This window comes from Cydia pomonella, chromosome 13 (genome assembly GCF_033807575.1).
Source record: "Cydia pomonella isolate Wapato2018A chromosome 13, ilCydPomo1, whole genome shotgun sequence".
NCBI classification, from domain to species: domain Eukaryota; kingdom Metazoa; phylum Arthropoda; class Insecta; order Lepidoptera; family Tortricidae; genus Cydia; species Cydia pomonella.
Window position 1 is genome coordinate 14,873,102 of NC_084715.1, and position 21,846 is coordinate 14,894,947.

At 38.3% G+C, this 21,846-nt stretch overlaps 2 protein-coding genes across 3 annotated transcripts in view; one reads left to right on the forward strand and one right to left on the reverse strand.

Annotated features, from left to right (window-relative positions):
* LOC133524362 (matrix metalloproteinase-2) overlaps positions 1 to 14,484 on the reverse strand; it is a 239,586-nt gene extending 225,102 nt beyond the window's left edge. The window contains exons 1-2 of one of the 2 annotated variants that reach the window (XM_061860339.1): positions 14,125 to 14,484; positions 518 to 1,246 (exon numbers count right to left, since the gene is read on the reverse strand). In XM_061860339.1, the coding sequence (XP_061716323.1) occupies positions 518 to 1,039 (522 nt within the window). In that variant the 5' untranslated portion in view covers positions 1,040 to 1,246; positions 14,125 to 14,484. Of the gene's footprint in view, positions 1 to 517; positions 1,247 to 14,042 lie in introns of both variants that reach the window. The other variant, XM_061860340.1, reaches the window with a different exon arrangement.
* Positions 3,696 to 8,981, forward strand: LOC133524571 (uncharacterized). The gene is made up of 2 exons (XM_061860655.1): positions 3,696 to 5,232; positions 5,320 to 8,981. Exons 1-2 carry the CDS (start codon positions 3,696 to 3,698, stop codon positions 8,979 to 8,981), a joined length of 5,199 nt encoding a protein of 1,732 aa, XP_061716639.1.
* Positions 14,485 to 21,846: the final 7,362 nt, after the last annotated feature.

Genomic DNA, 21,846 nt, shown 5'->3' on the forward strand with positions numbered 1-21,846 from the left:
TGAGTATTGTATTCTTTGGTACTTACTACCTTCACAATTTGACGCGACTGAAACGATTTAACATGAGGGGAATCGGCTCGGTCGATAAATAAAGTCAAACTTTATTGCAATTGAGTTCCATTTTATATAATGATGCTTAACGATATTTAAATATATATTTTTATTACATAATAATATCCATTTTGGTGGTTTGTGTCTATTATACTGAGATATTCTAAGCTACGAAGATATGTATTTTTTGTCCTATTGGGATTAAAGTTATTTTTGTTAGAAAAGGATTGGTCTGAAACGTCAATGGCGTGCAATAAAATAAAAAAAACAATTGTCACCCTTCTTCGCGTTTGAAAAACTACTATAGGTATATGATTTCCAAGGCAACTCGTGTTTCTTTAGGGCGTGTGCTATTATGTATGCGCTGTTACATTTGAGGAAGATGCAAGTCGAACACTGGTGTGATAATAGTTTTTTATATCCTTTTAGCCGCTAATTTTAGTGCGTAATTTAGAATTTCACTTACCACAAATTTGTCGTTGGAAGCGCTCCTGGCAGGCCTTGCACGTGCTGGCGCGGCAGCGCCGGCAGTCGCCAGTGCAAGCAGCATCGCCATCACGGAGATAGCGCGCGCACGCACCCTCATTGTGTTCCAAACTTTCGTCCACTCTAGTGAACATTTCCATTTCAAATTAGCGGCCCACACTGTATTACCATATAAGCCGCTTACCCTTTTAACAGATATCGACTCTCTGTGTACGTCTTCATTTTTAAGCATATCGTATAGATTCGTTTCTGTACATGACTCTCGCCTTAAGTTATTTTGGCATTTGCATTTAGGCGTTATACATCTATCTAAATCAATTAGTTCGTTTTCTAAATTATCAAAGGAATGATTTTCGTTTTTACTTTCTATGCTAGTATCCATGGCATTGTTGGAAGGCTTTGATGTAACAGGCTCCATATTTGGTGAGACGGGATCAAGGGTTTCGGGCGTGCGTTTGGAATTTAGATGAGTGAGACATCGGCCTTGCGCGGCGGGCGACATGGCGGGAGCGGCTGTCAGCTGAGCGTGCTGGCGAACATGCTCGCAAACAAGCGCGATGCGCCGGAGCACGTTATCTGCATGCAGGAAGCATACCGTGTGCTAGATTAATTTCTCTGTACGGGATGCAGACGTTATCGGGCTACGTGGGTGGCGCGGCACTGTTTGTACGCGTTGTGTATTCTTGTATGCACAAGATATCAGTGATTTCTGCAACAAATCAAACACATTGATTCATTCTACCTGATGAGTTAAGAAAATATATTCATATTTTTTGTTATATACTGCTTGCCTCAAGCCAAAGATACTTTGCAAAGGAGATATATCGATATAACAAGCGTGTTATTGTTATATATGTTTATAACGTGCGTGTTTTTGCTTTCGTAAATGGACTTTACATTCTTGTAAACAATAGTAGAGCATTTTATTCCGACATATAAGGATAAATTAAATAATTTAAACCCAGTGAAACGTACGTAAACAAACCATATTCCAGATGACAAGGAAAATTATACACGCATTTAATCCATTTAAATGGGTAGTTAGTCACACTAGTTCGGAGATTTCCCGCTCCGCATCCCGCTAGACCAATAAACTAGAGTTCAACTCCCGGGGAAAGTATTTGTGAAGTTTCACACTAAAAATAAAGAGTATCTGGAATGTGGCTGGAATACCAACTTTTTATCGGGAGTTATTTAGGTTCCGAGTTCGATTCCCTTTCGTTGCTAGTTTGAGATAACCAAGAAAGTCCAATTCAAAAACAAATGGTCCATATACATATTTTTGTAAATGTTATCTTTTCAGGGACTTTAAAACTTCATCATTTTTGGCGTTAGAGCAAATTACTTACTTATATAACTTTAATCTTAAATGACGGGAATGGTTTTAAAGGCAAACAATAGATAAGTTGGTCTTAAATTTTGTTTCTCTAGACTTAATTTCATATTTTAACTTTGATACAAACATTTTTTAACTTTGGTTTGGTAGTTTTGCCTGAAATTGTGAATAATTATTTCCTAGCTTTGATAACAATATGCAATAACATGATAGGTAGTTAACAACAGAGCTGATCTTATAAACTCCTCTGTGTTAACAGGCACCATATGAAGTCTTGGATTCATTTAAAATGTCTTAAGGATAAATGTATAAGTAAACACTTGTAAAAAAATGTTTCTTATGTGTTCAATTATGCAAATTCATAAAAAAAAACAATGAACGGGACCATGCGTTACGATAACGAAATAAGATAGATAACATATATTTTACAATATACCTAAGTACGTTATTTAGGCATACTCATATTTATCCCTAACATTACAGCGTGTAGAAGCAAAGCTTGTTGAATAATTTTTTTGTTTTCCTAAATATCATTAATTATCAATTCATCAATTCAATTAAAAAAAAAACTAAGCACCTCTATTATTAATTGAACCAAATTCTAACTAAATGTGTGTCTTTCATGTATTTATAAGTTTAGATAAACAACATTCACATAAAACAAAATTGTTTTTAACGTAAGCAATCCGACATTAGTGTTTCAAATAAACCTTAACGTATTATCTTTATGTTTTTAATGGACTCTCACCCTACGGAATAGTTTGAAAAATACTGGAATGCAATAATAAAAACTCCCACTTGAATTACACCATGTTCTTAAGCGGTTTAAAAACAAGTACTTATGTTCAAGAGAGAGATAAAGTGTCCGTCCTTAAAGAGCAACGCCTACAAAAGGATCCATAACTTACAACTTTGTCCATAGTTCGTGACATATCTTATATTAACAATGAAAACAGGACATCAGTTGACAAGAAAAAAGCTCAGGCGATGGCAATGGCAAAATATTACTTCGCAGACTGTTCGCGCCCTTTTTCATTCATTATCATTCATATTCATCCATCTCGCTCGCTTTTCTTTCATACTATCTACTCTATTCAACCTCATTTTTATTCTCATATCACCCGCCTTTTTGCCGACCTACTTAAACGCAAAACAAAGAAGCTAAAAATTAAAATACATGTCAATGGTTGGACAACGTCAATGAAGTGAAAAATCAATATACTTTTTTCCTGATAATATGAATAAATAATACGATGAAATAATTATTATAAACGAGAGTGATAAACGTGAGTGTGAAGGAGTAAGGAGAGAGAAGAACGAACCAAAAATTAAATACGGCGGCCGCCGTTAACAAATCGGAATCTATACCCAGGTACGGTCGGCCTCATAATTAACATCTTTTTAATTTTATTCTCATTTTTAGTTTTCTCATAGCCATAGTCCCTCTGTATTTCTTGGACTGCGCTTTTCCTCTGGTCCTTCGGCATTCCTCGCGTTAACATTTCTGGTCTTCGAACCGGATTCTCTTTTCTTTTCCTTCTCTCCTCATACATTCATTGCTAATCGTTCTCCTCCCGCACCGCACCGCCCTTATAAATATTACCTAAATTATTCTATATTAATCGCTCCCGCAGTTTAGGTATTTATTTATATGAGTATTACTATTCGCCGCGCCGCCCTTATAAATTAATTACCTAAATATAATTTCTTAATCGCACCCGCAATTTAGGTATACGTTTATAAGAGTTAATCCTTATTCATGGGAACATAAATTGTTTTACCGCATAAATAAAATTAAACTACTTAACCCGTCTCCTGCATTATGGCGAAAGATACAAGAAATATCGAAAGCGTCGACAGCGCGTATTATGAAGACGAGCTGTCGATGCTTGAAGCAAAACGCAATATCTTCTTTGAACTCGTCCAGGGTATTTACAAAAAATCGCTAATTGTCGATACCGATTTAGCCAGTCGCGAGAGTTTCCTTGATGCTGCTGACACTATCGACGAACTCCGATCAGAGTTCAAAGAGGTGGTTAATGAGTATAATCGTACGTTGCTAAGAGCTAGGGCGGCTGCTGTCCCTAATTATCAGCCGATTATAGCCTTCGAAGATTTGTACTGCCGCATCAGGAGAGTGGTTAAGCGGCTGCAACCAGCCGCACCGCCGGCCTCTTCGCTGCCTTCTATAGTGGAGAGAGCCAGACCTTCTTTGCCAACGATGGAACTGGTAGCGTTCGATGGAGATATACGTAACTGGCCGCTTTTCTACGCTAGTTTTAAATCCAGAGTGCACGAAAATCTGTCGCTTACTGATGAAGAGAAGCTGTTCTATCTTATTGGGAAATTGTCACCAAAAGCTCAAGCCGTCATCGCGGGTATAACTCCGAGCGCTGAAAACTATCAGCTTATCATCGATAGTCTAATTGACAGATTTCAAGACAAGCGCACTCTTGCCTCGACCTACATGGATCAAATGCTCAATTTAAAGATTAATGGTCCCGCTTCCTCGTCTAATTTTCAAACATTCATCGATAAGTTTGTCACAGCTGCGAATGCGCTTAAGTCGCTTAAGCTCGATGATTTATCCGATTTCATGCTCCTTCATATGGCATTAAAGAAGCTAGACCAGGACACTCTTCGAGCATTTGAAATGTTACACCGAGATACGAAATTGCCTACCTTCTGCAATTTGACAGATTTTGTGAAGAGTCAGTTTAGGATTTATCAAAATGTGCAACCAAGCACCGTCGTCGTCTCCGCCGCAGCAAATCCATCGCGCGAAAAAGGTGTTAAGTCGTCTCAACCGCGTAGTGCCGCACCAAAACTACAAAGTTATGTTGCTTGCGCGAGCACTACTAAATGTATTTGTGACAATATTGTTCATGAACATTTATTTAAATGTCCGTCCCTCAACAGTTTAACGCCTTCTGAACGCTTCAAACGCGCTAAAGAGCTTAAGGCATGTGTTAACTGCCTAAGTATCAAACACCGCACCCGCGAGTGCAATTCCGAGGTGAAATGTCGAGTTTGTCATCAAAAGCATCATACTCTGTTGCATTTTGACAAAGACAAGGATGAAAGAGCTACGACGTCTGATGTGTCAAGTGCATCTGCGAGCGCCGTAGCTAAGTCGTCTTCACCGCCGCCGGAAAGCACATCTTGTAACACGTCTATCGTGACTCAAGCATTAGCGGCCTCTAACAATAAGATGTCAAAACAAAACTCAACATCTTCGTGTGATACGGTTTTGCTGTCCACCGCAAAGGTTATCGTCCGCGATAATAAGGGTGGCACGCAAGTCGTCAAATGTTTACTTGACACCGCGTCACAAAGTAACTTCATTACTGAGGAGTGTTGTAAGCGCTTAGGTTTGAATTTTGATAAAAAGCCAAGCGCTGTATTTGGCATTGGAAAAACTAAAAAAATTGTTAAGGGTAACGCAGATATTAAAATATTTTCGCGATTCGACGAAAACGTCAACTTTGACGTTTCGAGTTTTGTGGTCGATCGCATCACCGACGATCTGCCATCAGTGCCGGTGGACATGTCAACCCTCACACATGTTCATGGCCTCCCTTTGGCTGACGACACGTTGGATACGCCCGTCGCAATTGATGTACTGGTGGGTGCAACTATATTTCCACATTTGTTACTGCCGCACATTGTTAAAAGCGATGTGGACTATCTGCCACCGGCTATTCAGACAGTATTGGGGTATATTTTAATGGGTTCGGTCCCTGCTTTACAGTCACCGCGTAAATATACTTCGGCATGTTGTACTTCTGTTCAAGACTCCACAGATAACCTTCTCAAAAGGTTTTGGGAACTTGAGGAAATATCCGCTCCGCCCGCTCAAAGTCAAGATGACCTTGAATGCGAGGATTATTTTCGCGCCACCACTACGCGCGACGCTAGTGGTAGATATACTGTCGCATTGCCTTTCCGAGATGACGTGTTCAAGCTCGGAGAGTCGCATTCTGCTGCTAAGAGGCGCTTTCTTTGCCTTGAAAGAAAGCTAGAGTCATCGAGTGTGTTACGTGCCGCCTATGACGATATCATTCGTGAATACGTCAGTAAGGGTTACATATCGGAGGTAACTATCTCCATGAAGGCCTCTCCAGCTGTCGCATACATAATTCCTCACCATGCTGTCATACGCGAGGACAAATCAACGACTAAAGTGCGCATGGTCCTGGATTCGAGTAGCAAGACAAGCACAGGTCTGTCGCTGAATGACGTTTTGCACTCGGGGCCCAATCTTCAAGGGGATTTGTTTTCAATCCTTCTGAACTTTCGCTTATTCAAAATAGCGCTTTCGGCCGATTGTCGCCAAATGTTTTTACAGATTGGTGTTCGCGAAGCGGAACGCAAGTTTCAACGAATCTTATATAGATTCCGCCCGGCAGATCCCATTACCACATACGAATTTAATCGCGTGTGTTTTGGTATGAAGTCGAGTCCCTATCACGCGCTCCGCGTCGTCCGTCAGCTAATTGCAGACGATGGGCATAAGTACCCAACGGCAGCGGCGATCGCGTCCTCTTGTACATACATGGATGACGTATGCTTTAGCATTATGTCAGATGACTCGCAGCAGCAGGATGAGTCTGTTGCTATCGCCGCGGCTAGGGAGCTGATTGATTTATTCAAATGCGGTCAATTTGATCTTGTGAAATGGACCTGCAATTCAGATGCCGTGCTACGCGAAATACCTGCTTCGCATCGGGCTTCCGTAGACATTGAAATCGACCCAGGGGTCTCCCAAAAGGTCCTTGGCTTATGTTGGAATAAATCTGGTGATTACTTTCATTTCAAGGTGACAGAGCCAGACTCAACGTGCACTAAAAGGACGATCTTGTCCGCAGTGGCACGTCTATGGGATAACGTGGGCTTAGTAGCTCCAGTTGTCTTATACGCAAAACTCCTCATCCAGGAGCTTTGGTTGATCAAATGCGACTGGGATGAGACTCCCCCACCCCATATTGTGGATGTATGGGAACGATTCTGTTCGGAGTTGCCAAAGCTCAATGGAATCCAAATACCGCGCCATCTTGGAGTAGCACAGGGTTGTACTATAAACCTTTTAGGCTTCGGTGATGCATCCGAGCGTGCATATGGAGGCGTCGTATACCTTCAGGTTCTAAAGGGAGACGAAGTGGCAGTTCGGCTGGTGTGTTCCAAGTCGAAGGTCTGTCCCCTTAAAACAGTCTCCGTCGCGAGATTGGAACTGTGTGCTGCGGTCCTCCTGGCAAAGCTCATGCGGAAGGTGCAAGATAACTTCGAACCTCGTTATAACATTAACGAGGTCTACGCGTTTACAGACTCGAAAGTTGCTCTCTGCTGGATTCAGTCATCCCCCCACCGCTGGCAAACGTTTGTTGCCAACCGGGTAGTTAAGATTATCGAAGCTATTCCGGCCAACTGCTTCCATCATGTGGCGGGCTTAGAAAATCCCGCGGATTGCTTGTCCCGTGGCCTGACGCCTTCTAAGCTCGTGGACCATCCTTTGTGGTTCACGGGACCGGCTTGGGCTTCCAAGCATCCATCGGAATGGCCTTTAAGGGAGCTCGATCGAGAGTCCATCGGTGAAGTGCCGGAGCTTAAGCCTCTTGCACACGCTGCAACTACGGATGTGTCAGAGTCACCACTTTATTCACTCGCTCAGCGAATATCGTCGTGGTCTCGATTATTGCGCATCGTGGTATACGTGTACCGCATTCTTAAACCGAAACCGCGCTTCTCAGCACTTTCCCGAAATGACCTAGAGTTCGCTGAGGGTAAAATTATTTCATCGTTGCAAAGTGAACACTTTAGCGACGACATTGATAAAATAAAGAGCAAAAGGTATTGCTCACCTGCCTTGCAAAAGCTTAAACCATTCTTAGATAAAGACGGGCTGATTCGTGTTGGAGGCAGGCTGTCAAATGCTGACATGAAATATTCGCAGAAACACCCAATTGTGCTTCCACGACGTGATCATGTAGTCAATATGATCGTCGACTATTTCCACAGAAAGCATTTGCACGCTGGTCCTGAGTCATTAATGACTATACTTAGGCTTCAGTATTGGATACTGTCGGCTCGTCGTGTCATTCGCGACCGCGTTGCCAAATGCAACACGTGTTTCAGAGCGAATCCACAATCGTCTCTCCCGCTTATGGCAGACCTACCGAGCTGTCGCGTGAATCAAGTGAATAAACCGTTTACACATACGGGGTGTGATTATGCAGGGCCCTTGCAGTACACTCCTACTCGAGGCAGAGGAGTCAAGAGTCGCAAGGCTTGGTTATGCATTTTCACTTGCCTCACGACGCGCTGCCTTCATATCGAGATAGCGACGGAATTGAGTACCGCCAATTTTTTGGCTGCTTTAAAGCGCTTTTTGGCGCGGCGTGGCCCCGTACAATGCATATATTCGGACAATGGGACTAATTTTACCGGTGCCAACTCTTACATGCGTGACCTCTACAAGTTTTTAGACGGTCATCGTCCACATTTGGAGATGGAGCTCGCGGAGAACCGCATTGATTGGAAGTTCATTCCTCCCGCTTCTCCACACTTCGGAGGCGCATGGGAAAGCATGGTGAAAATAGTAAAAAATCACCTTTTCAAGGTAATCGGTACGCAAATACTGTCATATGAGGAGCTTCTGACTACGCTTGCGCAGATAGAGGCCCTTGTAAATTCGCGACCACTGACAGCTCTGAGTAGTGATCCCGCTGAGCCTTCAGCTCTCACCCCGGCTCATTTCCTCAACACTGCTCCGCTGTTGTCCTTACCTGCTCCATTGGTCGAGTCAGGTAATTTGCGTGACCGACATGCACTTCTGGATAAGATAGTGCAGTCCTTCTGGCAACGTTGGCGTGCAGAATATCTGCATCAGTTGCAGTCTCGAGCTAAATGGACCACGCCATCAGTTCCTATCGTAACTGGTACAGTGGTTGTCATAAAAGTAGATAATGCGCCGCCATTTTCATGGCCGTTAGGCGTCGTAGAGGCAGTACATCCTTCGAAGGACGGCTCAACCCGCGTTGTCACTGTCAGGACAAATAAAGGAAGTTTCGTCCGTCCTGTCGTGCGATTATGCCCTCTGCCTAACCAATAATTAATAGGAGTATACTTCGTTAGAATAATACTTTTTCTTTAGTTCATTATTTCGCTATATTATTGTGAATGTTCGTTTAATTTGATGATAAGGGTTATTATTTATTATATTTAGTTTTTCTTTCCTTTAAAGGAACCCTTTAAGGTCGGGGGGAAATGTTCGCGCCCTTTTTCATTCATTATCATTCATATTCATCCATCTCGCTCGCTTTTCTTTCATACTATCTACTCTATTCAACCTCATTTTTATTCTCATATCACCCGCCTTTTTGCCGACCTACTTAAACGCAAAACAAAGAAGCTAAAAATTAAAATACATGTCAATGGTTGGACAACGTCAATGAAGTGAAAAATCAATATACTTTTTTCCTGATAATATGAATAAATAATACGATGAAATAATTATTATAAACGAGAGTGATAAACGTGAGTGTGAAGGAGTAAGGAGAGAGAAGAACGAACCAAAAATTAAATACGGCGGCCGCCGTTAACAAATCGGAATCTATACCCAGGTACGGTCGGCCTCATAATTAACATCTTTTTAATTTTATTCTCATTTTTAGTTTTCTCATAGCCATAGTCCCTCTGTATTTCTTGGACTGCGCTTTTCCTCTGGTCCTTCGGCATTCCTCGCGTTAACACAGACAAACAGTGCGCAGATAACAGCATAATATTGTAAATACTAACTTATGGTCACTGATAACGCAAAGTAGGTACACATTAATCTTACTTTATAATAATTTATCATGCTCATCTATTTTCATCCCAGAGCAAGCACATATTAATATATATTTAGGTACACGTAGGTAAGTTATATTTTCTTGTTATACCGAAAAAAGAAGCCTATTAGAGCTCTTAAGGTAAGATAAGTTCGTGTTCTTCTCTCACTCCCACTGACCGTAAGCGTGAACGAGATGTATTTTTTAATTTTAATTTTTTGTTTTTTAAAAATAAAAAAAAGTATCTAATCGCTGAGATCCCTCAGCATTTAAAAAAATAATATTCAATGTTTAGCTTTTGTGCAAAATACTAGACATAATTTTAGACCCATGTTCGTGATTTTTGTTCTATCGAGCGAAAGTCGAAAATTCAGGATTCGAATCGCTAGAGAAACGCCTCAAGATTGCTATTTATGACAGCCGTATTTTGATTCAAAAATGCGCAACGATTTTTTTTAAGCCGATTTCTGAACCTTTTTTGGATTCTTTCATTCAAATCAATACTTAAAAAATCCAAGATTTCAAACCATTTGGTAAATATACAATGAGGAAAAAATTAATGGGCCCTGGAGGGAATATGCCTTAAAACCTTAAGTTACCTCATTTTACTTAAAGGTTTTTTAATTTTAATAAGATAACTGGTGGTAAACTGTATGTATGAGTGTCTTATATTTATAGTGTTGTGTTCCTGCCGGTGAGTAAGGTTGCCAGAGCTCAACGAGGGGCGGGAGGGGATTAGGGTCGGCAACGCGCATGTAACTCCTCTGGAGTTGCAGGCTTACATAGGCTACGGATACTGCTTACTATCAGGCGGGCCGTATGCTTGTTTGCCACTGACGTAGTATAAAAAAAATTGTGTGTGTGTATGTTTGTATTTATATAATATCTATATGTAGTTTATAAATATATTAGTTTGCTTTTCTTTTTAATTAATTATTTTTGTTTTCTCTGCAACAATTGTGTCTCTATTTGGCCCTATAGTTGACTGGTAGAGAATGCCATTTGGCATTAAGTCCGCCATTTGTACAGTATTGTACATATTTTTTGTGCAAGTCTAAGCATGTGTCGCCCGGGAATCGGACCGGCTAAAAATTCAAAACCTACGAAATATTCCATTTTAAGGATATTTTGTACGACAGACGAGTGTAATGTAAGACCTATAATGTTTCTTGCAGAAATTTTAATGGATTAAAATAACGAGTGTTTTTTTCCACTTTTTGTGAAACAAACGAAATAATCTTTTAATGCAGTTTTATTTCTATTTAAAAATAAGATAATGTTTCCTTTTAGTAAAATGGACCTTTCCCTCAAGGACCCATTAATTTTCCACAGTGCATATCAAATTGTGTAAAATTATTTTCTATGTGAATATCCAGAGAGGAAAATAGGAACTAGGTTTCGTGCGATCTTCCACTTTCTTCATAATTTAACGAAAACTTGGCATTTCGTCGGTGTCATTACCACTTATTACAAAAGTCAATACGGATATCCGACTATGCGGCCGCTTTTAGTGTCACGTGCTGTCAGAAAACAAAGTCGAATAGAGTTAGATCAAGCTAAGTCGACAGCCATTTTGATAGCCATGACTGTGCAATTGTTATTTAAACGTCATAACTTCATAGAAGTTTGATAACCTTTAGTAATTTTCAGTCTCACGGAAACGAAACCTCCCAAGTGATAAGTGGAGCTTATCTAGGTTACTGTCCATTTCATTGTGGGAAGCAGATGCAGGCTCTACAAATAGCGCTCATTTTGTTACATATTTGTATTCTGATTTAAAGAACATGTTATGAATTAGATCTGGATTAGTTATTGATCTGATCTGTCAGTGTCAAAAGTGACATTTATTCAACCAAAAACGTCACTTTTGACATTGACAGATCACATCCATAACTTATCCAGATCGAATTCATAATCTGTTGTTAAAATCAGAATACGCCTGAAATATCGAATCTGAAAACCAGAGACAAAATAAATAGAAGAGACTGTTAATGCATATCCTTGTAAAGACCTTTGGCCAAGTCGAGATAAATATACTCGAGATAATATATATTTGACATTTTCAGACAAAAGACATCGTACATTGTCGGTTTTGTTGTAAAATAAAGTCGATTACTTATTATGGCAGTAGCACTTTACGAACCGAAATTTCTTTGAAAACGCACATATATCTTACAGCCTCCGCGTCAGAATTTTACATAATAGAAACACCAGCCATGTACTATTTTGGCTAATATTGTGGTACTTAGATACTAAAACAATGGAGAAGACGGCAACGTTACTATCAGTCTTTATAATTTACTAAGTCTCTGACCGTCTTAAGACCAAATTCGCCGCTTTGAGTTGAGCATTTACAAGTGTTCTTTATTCTTTATTCATTCATAACAATAAAATATTGTGTTGAACATAACTTAAAATTAAAAATAAAACATTACATTATATTAAAGAAATTAAAGCTTAATTAGTGATCCCAAGATGACGATATTAATTAAAAGTATTGAAGAATATATGCATAATATTAACTGAAATTTGTATCATGTCAATAAGATTTAAATATCAACCAAGCAAATAAAATATCAATAAAAATAAAAATAAAAAATGTTAGAAATTTAAAATTTAATAACTAAGATATGTCAACAATAAATAATAATATCGTCACTTTGGTATCCTACTAGAATAATACACTAATATGTACATAGTAAAAACGTAAACTCAGCAAAAATTCAAATAAACTATAATAAAATTAAGTACAGCTATCGTCTATAAAGTCGGTTATACAATAGTACGACTTTTTTAAAAGATAACTCTTGAGTCTTGCATTGAAAATTTTACTGTTAGTAATTGTTTTAAATTCAGTGGGTAACTTATTGAAAAGGAAGACGGCCTGGTAACTTGCGGCGTGCTTCATAATGTTAAGCCTAGGGACTACAGCATTTTTTATGTCTTTCCGCCTTGTAGACAGCCTGCTTTCTCTCTCGGTCGCGCTCTCATACTTGTGTAGGTGCTTTACTAAGTCCGTTAAAAGTACAAGTATGTAAAGACACGGTACGGTAAGGATTTTGAGTTTGATAAAATGCTCTCTGCAAGATGCCATTTGCGGTATACGTACAATCGTTCTAATTGCCCTTTTTTGCAGTACAAAGGCAGCATTTACATTATAGCTATAGCTGTTGCCCCATAATTTGATGCTATAACGCAGCTTTGCTGCTATAAGAGCGTGGTATACCATTTTTAGTTGCGTGGTATCTATAGCATCTCGTAGACAGCGTAAGGCATAACAAGAGGAACTAATAGTATTGCTCAGTGCCTGCATTTCGTGCTTCCAGTTAAGTTGTGCATCAATGTAGTGTGTAGTGGTCTAAATAGAACGTGGTATTAATGAACACGAGCCTGTGTAATTATAATTAGAGCCACCATATGACCGGCGGAGTCCGCAAATAAATCATAATTCACTTATGAATAAAGAAATGGGGCAGTTAGGAAACTAGTAGAAACATACTTGTAGAGAATAAAATAAGTGCAAAAATATTTTAGTCACTTTCCTTTGCGATATTAAGAGGAAAGGGGACGGCCGCTTTTCCATACAAACGTAGTCCCCATTTTCCTCACTGGACATTGACATTATTAAAAATATTTTTACATAATTTGATGTATATTCACCATAGCTATGCTTCTACGTTTGACTTTTTTGATTTTTTGATTATTGTAAAAGTAAGGAGCGAAAAACAGATTTCATTCAAATTTTTAAATGATGAATCAAACATAGAGGCATAGCTGTGGTTGATATACAACAAACGGTGTCAAAATATTTTCAATAAGGAAAGGAAAATGTGGACTACGTTTATATGAAAAGGTGATTTCAATGGGACTTTCGTCTTAACTTAGTTTACGATTTACGCTATGCTCTATCAGGGCATAATTTTGACTATTGATTAGTTTTAATATAATATACTTAATAGAGTCAAATTTTAACTGTCATTGTGCAATATGTAATTCAAAATACGCTATTCAAAATATAATACGCTACTCAAAAAATAAATTGTTAGCAACTTTATTATCATTTAAATAATCAGAGCTAAGGTATTTTTAGGTTAGGATTATTGCAAAAATTAGGTGCTCCTAACGCTCATAATAATTAAAATTTTGAAAATTAACATCTAACGTAGTGGCATAGCTGTGGTTTATATATTACAAAGTGTCAAATTATTTTCAAAATAATTTGACACTCAGCTGACTCTACATTTTTTCATAATGAAGTTTAAAAGTAAATAAAACTTCATCCAACTATTGAATTGTAATTGAACAAGTTAACATTCAGTGTAGGGTAATCAACTTCAACAAACCTTTTTACTTTAAGGGCATTCCAACAGTAAAGCATCGCAGACAAGCGTAAATTACACCAACAAGAACTGGCTGCATACTTACACTATCTTAATTCTCAATCCGCTACGAATTCGCACCAAAGAAAATTATGAAAACAAAACAAGTCTCCCTTCAGAGCTTCCTGCGACAGAGTGGGACAACACGAAACTGAAAGCACTGCTCTACAAACAACTTTTCAGAATTCACACAGTGTCCTAACTTCAACTGAAATGTTCTTAGCGGCTAATTCGGTTCCGAACTACGAAAGAAATAACAGTACAATTGGAGATAACACTGGCACTTAAGAAGTTGAGTTTATGTTAAGAAAAAAAAATGTTTCAAGTGGGAGTTTCGTGAATGAAAATAAACAGATGAGCGTCGCCCGCCCGACAGACGCGCGTTCGGCAAACGCGCTCTAACTACTAAACTTCGGGTGAACGGAACGTAGGAACAGTGGACTTTTAGTGCATGCGCCGGCTGGGTGCGTGTGCGTGCGTCTGTGTGTAGCCGGTGCGGTGGTGTGCGTGGTGCTTGGCGCTTTGTGGGTTATTATTGTCCACGCACAATGAAGTGTGTATACAAGGATGTTGTACAAGAAACAATTTCTTTTGATTAAGGTTAGGGTGAAAGCAAATAAATAAAAACAAAACAATCTTGCGATGCAACATATATAATTTGCGTAACAATTAGTATTATGTATATTTGTTACACCAATTGAGTCGCTTAAGTTCAAGCTCGGATAGTCTGTCAGATTTTGAGTTTCTGGTATTAAGAAAAGGTAATAGGGTACATATTTCCTAAGAGGGTAGAGTGGATTTATCCGAGTTTGAAGTTAAGCGTCCCAATTATAGGGTAGGTACCTACATATCTATCCAGTATGTAATTATTAGTAATATGAAATTTATAATATAGGTTGGTTTAACACCTTATAAGCTTTAGAATATACATGTGAACATTCATTATTGTGAAAATGATAACACAGGTAGCGGCCGCCGCTTAGCCTACTGGCTGCCAATGAAGCTGACAGTGCTGGGTTCGAATCCCGGTAATTCCATATGTATATAATTTCAATTACCTAACACCGACATTTTCCTTTTGCCAACAAAAATGTTAATTAAGTTAAATGTATCTTTTACTGTTGGAATCCCTTGTATAAATAAATAAATATACTCTTCAGTTTCTTTTACTATATTAGAAAAGAGATTCTGAATAAATATGAATACGCCCATCTGTGTTGCTGGCATTACATTCAGCAAAATATTTTCCTAGTCATATTTAAATCCTTAACAACTGCTTCAGTTAGGTACCCTGTAAAAAGCCATATTTCGCGTACATTAACTGCAACAATGACAATCAGGCGTCATTCGGATTGTAATAACTAGATTTAAGCAGTAAACAAGTCTTTGATAACCAAACGAACGAAGCTTAATATTAACCGGTAAAGTACATCCGCATCAAAGCGCCGGCCTACCTATATAGTTCCCGTCCAGAGTTTGCAGGGGGCATTGTTCGAGATGAATTAGTAGGGAGCTCATTAATGAGTGTATTGAACGCTCAAATGCATACAATTAAGTCTCCGGAAAGAAACAAAAGGCTCAGCCCCTTCACATTGAGTACCGATTTCTTTGATAAATCACTACCTACTAGTTTGTGGACAATAGGCGCTGAAACGGTAAGAGTATGTGTATAATTACTGTCAGATATCAATCGGAGGAATATTAAAATTGTATTACATAAATTACAAGTCAATAATCGAACGAGCGAGTGAAGCGAAGTAAAGTTCTTATATTCTGGAACACACGTCTGGCTAAGGGCACATCCCGGCATTTCGATGTTTTTAAGCTGAGCTATCAGAGGATAGTTTAATGGACAATAACTTAAGTAAACTAGTTCTAAATGAAAGTGGGTAAACGTGTAGTTCAGGGCATTGTATATTAGTCATTAAATTACGATCAGTCTTGATGGGGGGCATGGAGCTAGAAGAACTTAGAAGCTCAATAAGCTATTTGTGAGGGGTCTTGCTATTCTGGTCATATTCTTTGCAAGAAAGTATGGTCGAGTTTGGTACCAAATGAAAGTTGCTCGGTTTACACTTTTATCTATTTTTTTTTTAATTTACGATTTAAAATAATTATTATATAGGTATTTGACAAGAAAGATTACAGCTTACCACAGGGCCTATCCCGAAAACCAAAATTCGCAAATTGCGGAGATCTTTCTTTTTACTCTTACTAATATTAATTAGAGTGACAGAGAAAATTGTCCACAAATGACGAACTTCGATTTTCGCGGTTATAGCCCAGTTTATTTTAATCTCTATGGTGTCTTAAAGATTTAACTCTCCATGCGATGCGGTGGCGATGAGCGGCCGGACAATCCCCTCGTTCAGAGGTGTTGGGATGTCGACGACGACGCATTTGTGCATTGTGGGATCATGGTTGAAGAAGGCAGTCACCATGGCCTTAGCTGCTGATGTCATGCCGTTCCACATTAAGCTATGGAGGACAAGAAATTCGTGACGGCAACGCTGCCAGCCTGATGGAAGCATTTGAGCCAAGTAGGATTCGTGATGGTTATTTTATTTAACTCAAATTATTATTTAGAAAAGACAAAGTGAAGCCTGTTATCATGATTGGTTTGTTTGGGATGAAGCATGTTACTGAGTTACATTTGTCGGTTATCTTTCATATAAACTGAGTTATTTTTAAGGTTTTGTTTCGGTCACTCAATAAAATAACATATTTTATTATAAAAATACACTAAAGGCACCTATTTCTAAAAATGCCAAATAAATTTTTACACGTCAATCTTTCCTTCTACAAGGTACAAGCAATAAAATACGAAAACGAGTGTTGTCTGCCTTCCTCAATTCTCTGGCTACATAAAGAAGCCGAAATCCCTCGGAGCCGTTCGTCTAGACTGGCAGTGCTAACTACACTCGCCGCCTAAACCTAATCTCGTGATCTGACGTTTTTGGCTGTGAAATATTGTTTCAGCATCCCCTGTCAACAAGCTTCTTTTATACAAATTTATTACTTAATTTGCTATCTTGTTTCAAAATTTGCAAGCACTAAAAGTTCATCAACCCCTAACTTTATATCAAATTAAGTTGAGCAATCAGGTACCATTTAGCGTGCCTCGATGGAGCAGGAACCCGTATGGCAACTTCGAAAGGGATGAATTCCGAGATATGAAGTATCAATGAAATCTGTTGTGCCGATTTTGCGCCATGGATGTAAATCCAAATAGCTAAACACTTTGTTACATTTTCTAATATTAGTATATTTCATTTCCTGGCATATGATAATAAAGGCAGGAAAAATCAATAATCTTCCAATACTGTATCGTAACTTATAATTTAATCGCATAAACACGTTTATCAAATATATGTCATAATTTCATGAATACCGGAAAATAACTCATTTGCGATTCTGTGTATTTGATGACGGAGCGATAAAATAAGTCGTCCGTGAAATGAAGTTACTGTCAAATAAATAAAAAATTATTCAAGACATTCTCAAAATGTTTGTAATGAAATTTATTTTTGGTGATCTCAACATTTTGCGTAATTTTTCATCGCGTTATATATTATGATTCACTGTTTACGTTGTCTTAAAATTCGCAAGTAAGTATGATAGTAGCGGTATAAGTTAGGCATTGCATATATACGTAGGTACCTAATTGTAATTAAATGATTAACTATTACATACTTGGAATGGAAATGCAACTAATTGTAAGACAGCAAATAAGATTAATTGTGCAAGCAGTACGAAAAATGGAAAATACTCTTTCTAATAAGTATTGACGTTCATGTAACGTGTACGAACCGATCGTGCCGAGATGGGTTACTGCTTTGACCTATTAGGCGGTTATATCATACTGTTGCCGGATTTCGTTGCGGCGTGCGGAGCGAGGAATTCGCGGGCGGCGACGACGTATCGCACCGGTTTGTTCCTTATCTCCGTCCGAAATTGCGGTGCACGTCGAACTTGCCTTTATGCCCAAAAATTCGTACGGTACTACGGAGCCCAGTGTGGCATACCCTGCGGTCCGCATCATATCTCTGTCCGAAAGTGCGGACCGTCGTGCAATTTGTACCTTCGTACGGAGAGGCGGAGCCAGTGTGTCATACATACAGTACGTTAGAAAAACGCAGCACCGCCGGACGCCGCTCCGAAGTGCGGAGCAGTGTGATAACCGCCTTACTGTGCTTACTGTGCTGTGTAATTGCATACTATAATTTTCCTATTAATGTCCATACTGGCGATTTAGCATGTCTATAAAGCGCATTGTATTATTCACGATTGCATGACACACTATAATCTGAAATAAATGTTATATACTAAATAAAAAGTGACCAAACCCTCCAGTGGCTGAGTGGCCTAAGTTACATGACACACGATGAAAAAGTGTGCTACAGTGTGATGCAATTTTTTTTTTTTAAATTGTTCTTTTATTTGAAAAAAGGTGTCTTTAATGTTATCCCATAGAAATTTCAAGTGTAATAAACTCACGTAAAATTGGTTAAATTGCATACTGAATTCGTAAATGTTTTTTGTTACTAAAAAAAAGCTACTACGATAGAGGTCTGATTATATTTTTCCTGTAAAATTTATAGTAATGTTAATATTATGTAAGTAGGGACCTACCTTGTTATAATTATAATGTTCACTCTTCTCGATGAACGAAAACATCATGAGGAAACTGACTACTCGTACATACATATTGTTCACTTGCTAACAAGGAAACGCTCAAAAAATTACCCATTAATGAGTAATTTACATAAATAACATCGTAAAAAATGATGAAATTGCATAATACAACATACACGCAAGCAGTCGTGGGTCAAAGTCACGGCCCGGCCAGCACGGCGCAGGCACCTCGGGCAACCGCGGGAGCACGTACAACGCCATATTCGAAGTCTCGTAGACAATCCTTCATCCGTTTTCCTACTGCTAACTAAATACACTGTGTTTACATATAAGAGTTTCCAAGCGCATCCTCTTAGCCAAACTAGTATAAGTGTGAGCTCAGGCTAAGTTAGGTGGTTAATGAATCTCTGTACCTATACCTAGATCAAGTTACACTATAGGAACGATCTTACAGTCTATAATAGAGTTTAGTGAATTAAAACTGTGTCTCACTTATTAGATAGTCAATAGTCTGAATCAGAGATGCATGAAGCACTATCGTTGATGTATGCAAATATGCGATGCATTATTGTTATTTGGGAATTAAAAGCAGCTTACTTTCTGCCATTTCCGGTATTTTAATAGCAAAATACAAAGTGCCACGATAATAACAAGTCAATTCGAATGTGCACTGACATCAAAACGATATTGGAATCATATCAGCTATCATATCGCGCGATTTCGCTCAGACTTGTCCGCACAAGTACCTATTAGTGCGAGTGAGACGCCCGGCCTGTAAGTAACGTCTGAGACCTCTCAGTACTACTGACTGAAGGTGTAGCAGCGATTCTTTTTTATCAAAATGAAAAAGAACTTTATTGGCTGCCTAGGTCATATAATTTAAACCTATGTATTTCACCATACTTTTAATCAACATATTTATGTTCCCCATAATCAACATAAATTACCATAAATAAATACGACTCGCCATGTAAGTGTCTAAAATAGTAAAGCCCTATTATATTATAATGTATTTTTAGCAATATTTTATTTTATTTCTAGGTTTAACTTTAGTTTTCATTTTGTAATAGGTATTATCATTTAATTTAGTTAGTTCATATAAATGCCTCATTTGTACCATAATGTTTAAATAAATAAGGAGTTTAATAAAATAGTAAAGGCTGCGGTGGCTGCTAAACTTTAGGCGGGCCGCACGCTTGTTTGTTAGTATTTCGAGGACAATTCTTCTATCATGTGAACTGATTTCAAAAATTGTTCTTTTATTTGAAAAAAGGTGTCTTTAATGTTATCCCATAGAAATTTCAAGTGTAATAAACTCACTCAAAGTTGGTTAAATTGCATACTGAATTCGTAAATGTTTTTTGTTAGTTAAAAAAAGTTACCACGATAGAGTTCTGATTATATTTTTCCTGTAAAATTTATAGTAATGTTAATATTATGTAAAAAATGTATAATTTTTCTTCGGTAAACTTAATTTATTAAGGGGGGGGGGGGGGGTGGAATTGTACTTTTTACATTTTCATTCATATTTTTTTTTCACTATGAAAAAGAAATACTTAAAAAAACGTTTTGGAATGTACAATTTAAGATCTTTCAAATGATACCAACGAACTTTGAAATTTTGCTCTCTCTTTATATAAGGTATTTTTCATAGTTAAAATAATAAAATTATAAAATAATACTTTCAATGTGTCCGGGTTAGCGTCGTTCTTGACTATTTCAATTTTCAAATCGGTAGCTTAAGTGCTTCTCGAGATATTTAGGAATGTGACAGACAGACGGACGGACGGACAGAATCGCACCGTAAGGGTACGGAAAAGAAAAAACTTAATTAAAAGTAAAAAAGACAAACCACAATATGTACGTTGGTTGTCAAAGTCTAACTCGTCCATAAATGTGACTCTACAGTAGCAGTTTGCAGCGCGTAGGTATAAACGTCGGTAAGACAGAAGTGTAGAGCGGCATTCTCAAAGCTACCGCACAAATGTATTGTTGAATTTGTTATTCTAGAGTAAGCCTTATAAGTGACAATTATAGCACTCTCGGCTGTCCGTCACTGCTATGTAGCTCTACCTGTTTATCCAACAAAGGAAATAACCACTCCGTATTTCGCATTGCATCTTACGATGTTGCTAAATATAAATAGTACATGTTCAATGCAAAAGTGTTTAATTGCATTAGACAGATTGAGCTCAGATATATATAAGAAGATACGGAAATTGGTCCTTAGAAGTACCGGAGCCGGTTTAATTATATTTAAGTATAAGTTTATGTGAATGCCGCTCGCATTCACATAAACAATAGTTATTCAGGCACATTGATAAAAGCTCGTTCGTGAACTAAAAAAAAATTAGTACGGAGAAATTTAATACCGTTTCCAAAATCCAGATTTTCCTTAATTGAACTAGCTACTAGAACTAGACTCAAGAACATAATATGTAAACGGAAAAACTCCACGTGACCCTTTTGCTGTTGCGCTCTCGTGTATGTACCTTATCCCCTGTCTTATTTGTTGGGTAATGTATGGCACCACCTGATCGTTCTCCAACCTCCTCGCTATTGTTTACTCACACAGTCTACTATTTATTTACCGTCTCAAAACCAGTTGTCAATTTGTGACCGATGAGTATGTTGCTAATTTCCGAGTACTTGACCTACATGTGACTACCGTTAGCGCATGAGTCAGGGGGTCAGCACTTTTACAGCTGGCAGGCAAACTGATTGATTAATAGGTTGATTTGTTGGTTACGTAATTATTAACAGAGTTTCGATTTTGGAAGGACACCAGTACCCCTAGTGTAAATATTTTCGACAGCGAAACGTGACGTACGCGTTTGCGTTAAGTGTCATTTTGTATGAGATTTTTGACTTTCCAAAACGTCCCGCTTGGCGCGCTGTTCAAAAACCCATACAAAATGAGACTTAACGCAAACGCGTACGTCACGTTTCGCTATCGACTAAATTTACACTAGGGGTACCGGTTTACGATACCTAGTCGTTCGGTGACATATTTAAAACTGCACACAGTAAGGTAAACTAACCAATAATGGCACCTTTAAAGTACAGTTATTGGTCTCCGGTTTTATAAGAAAGTATCTACTTAGTTCATTATAATAATAAATGATTAGAATTA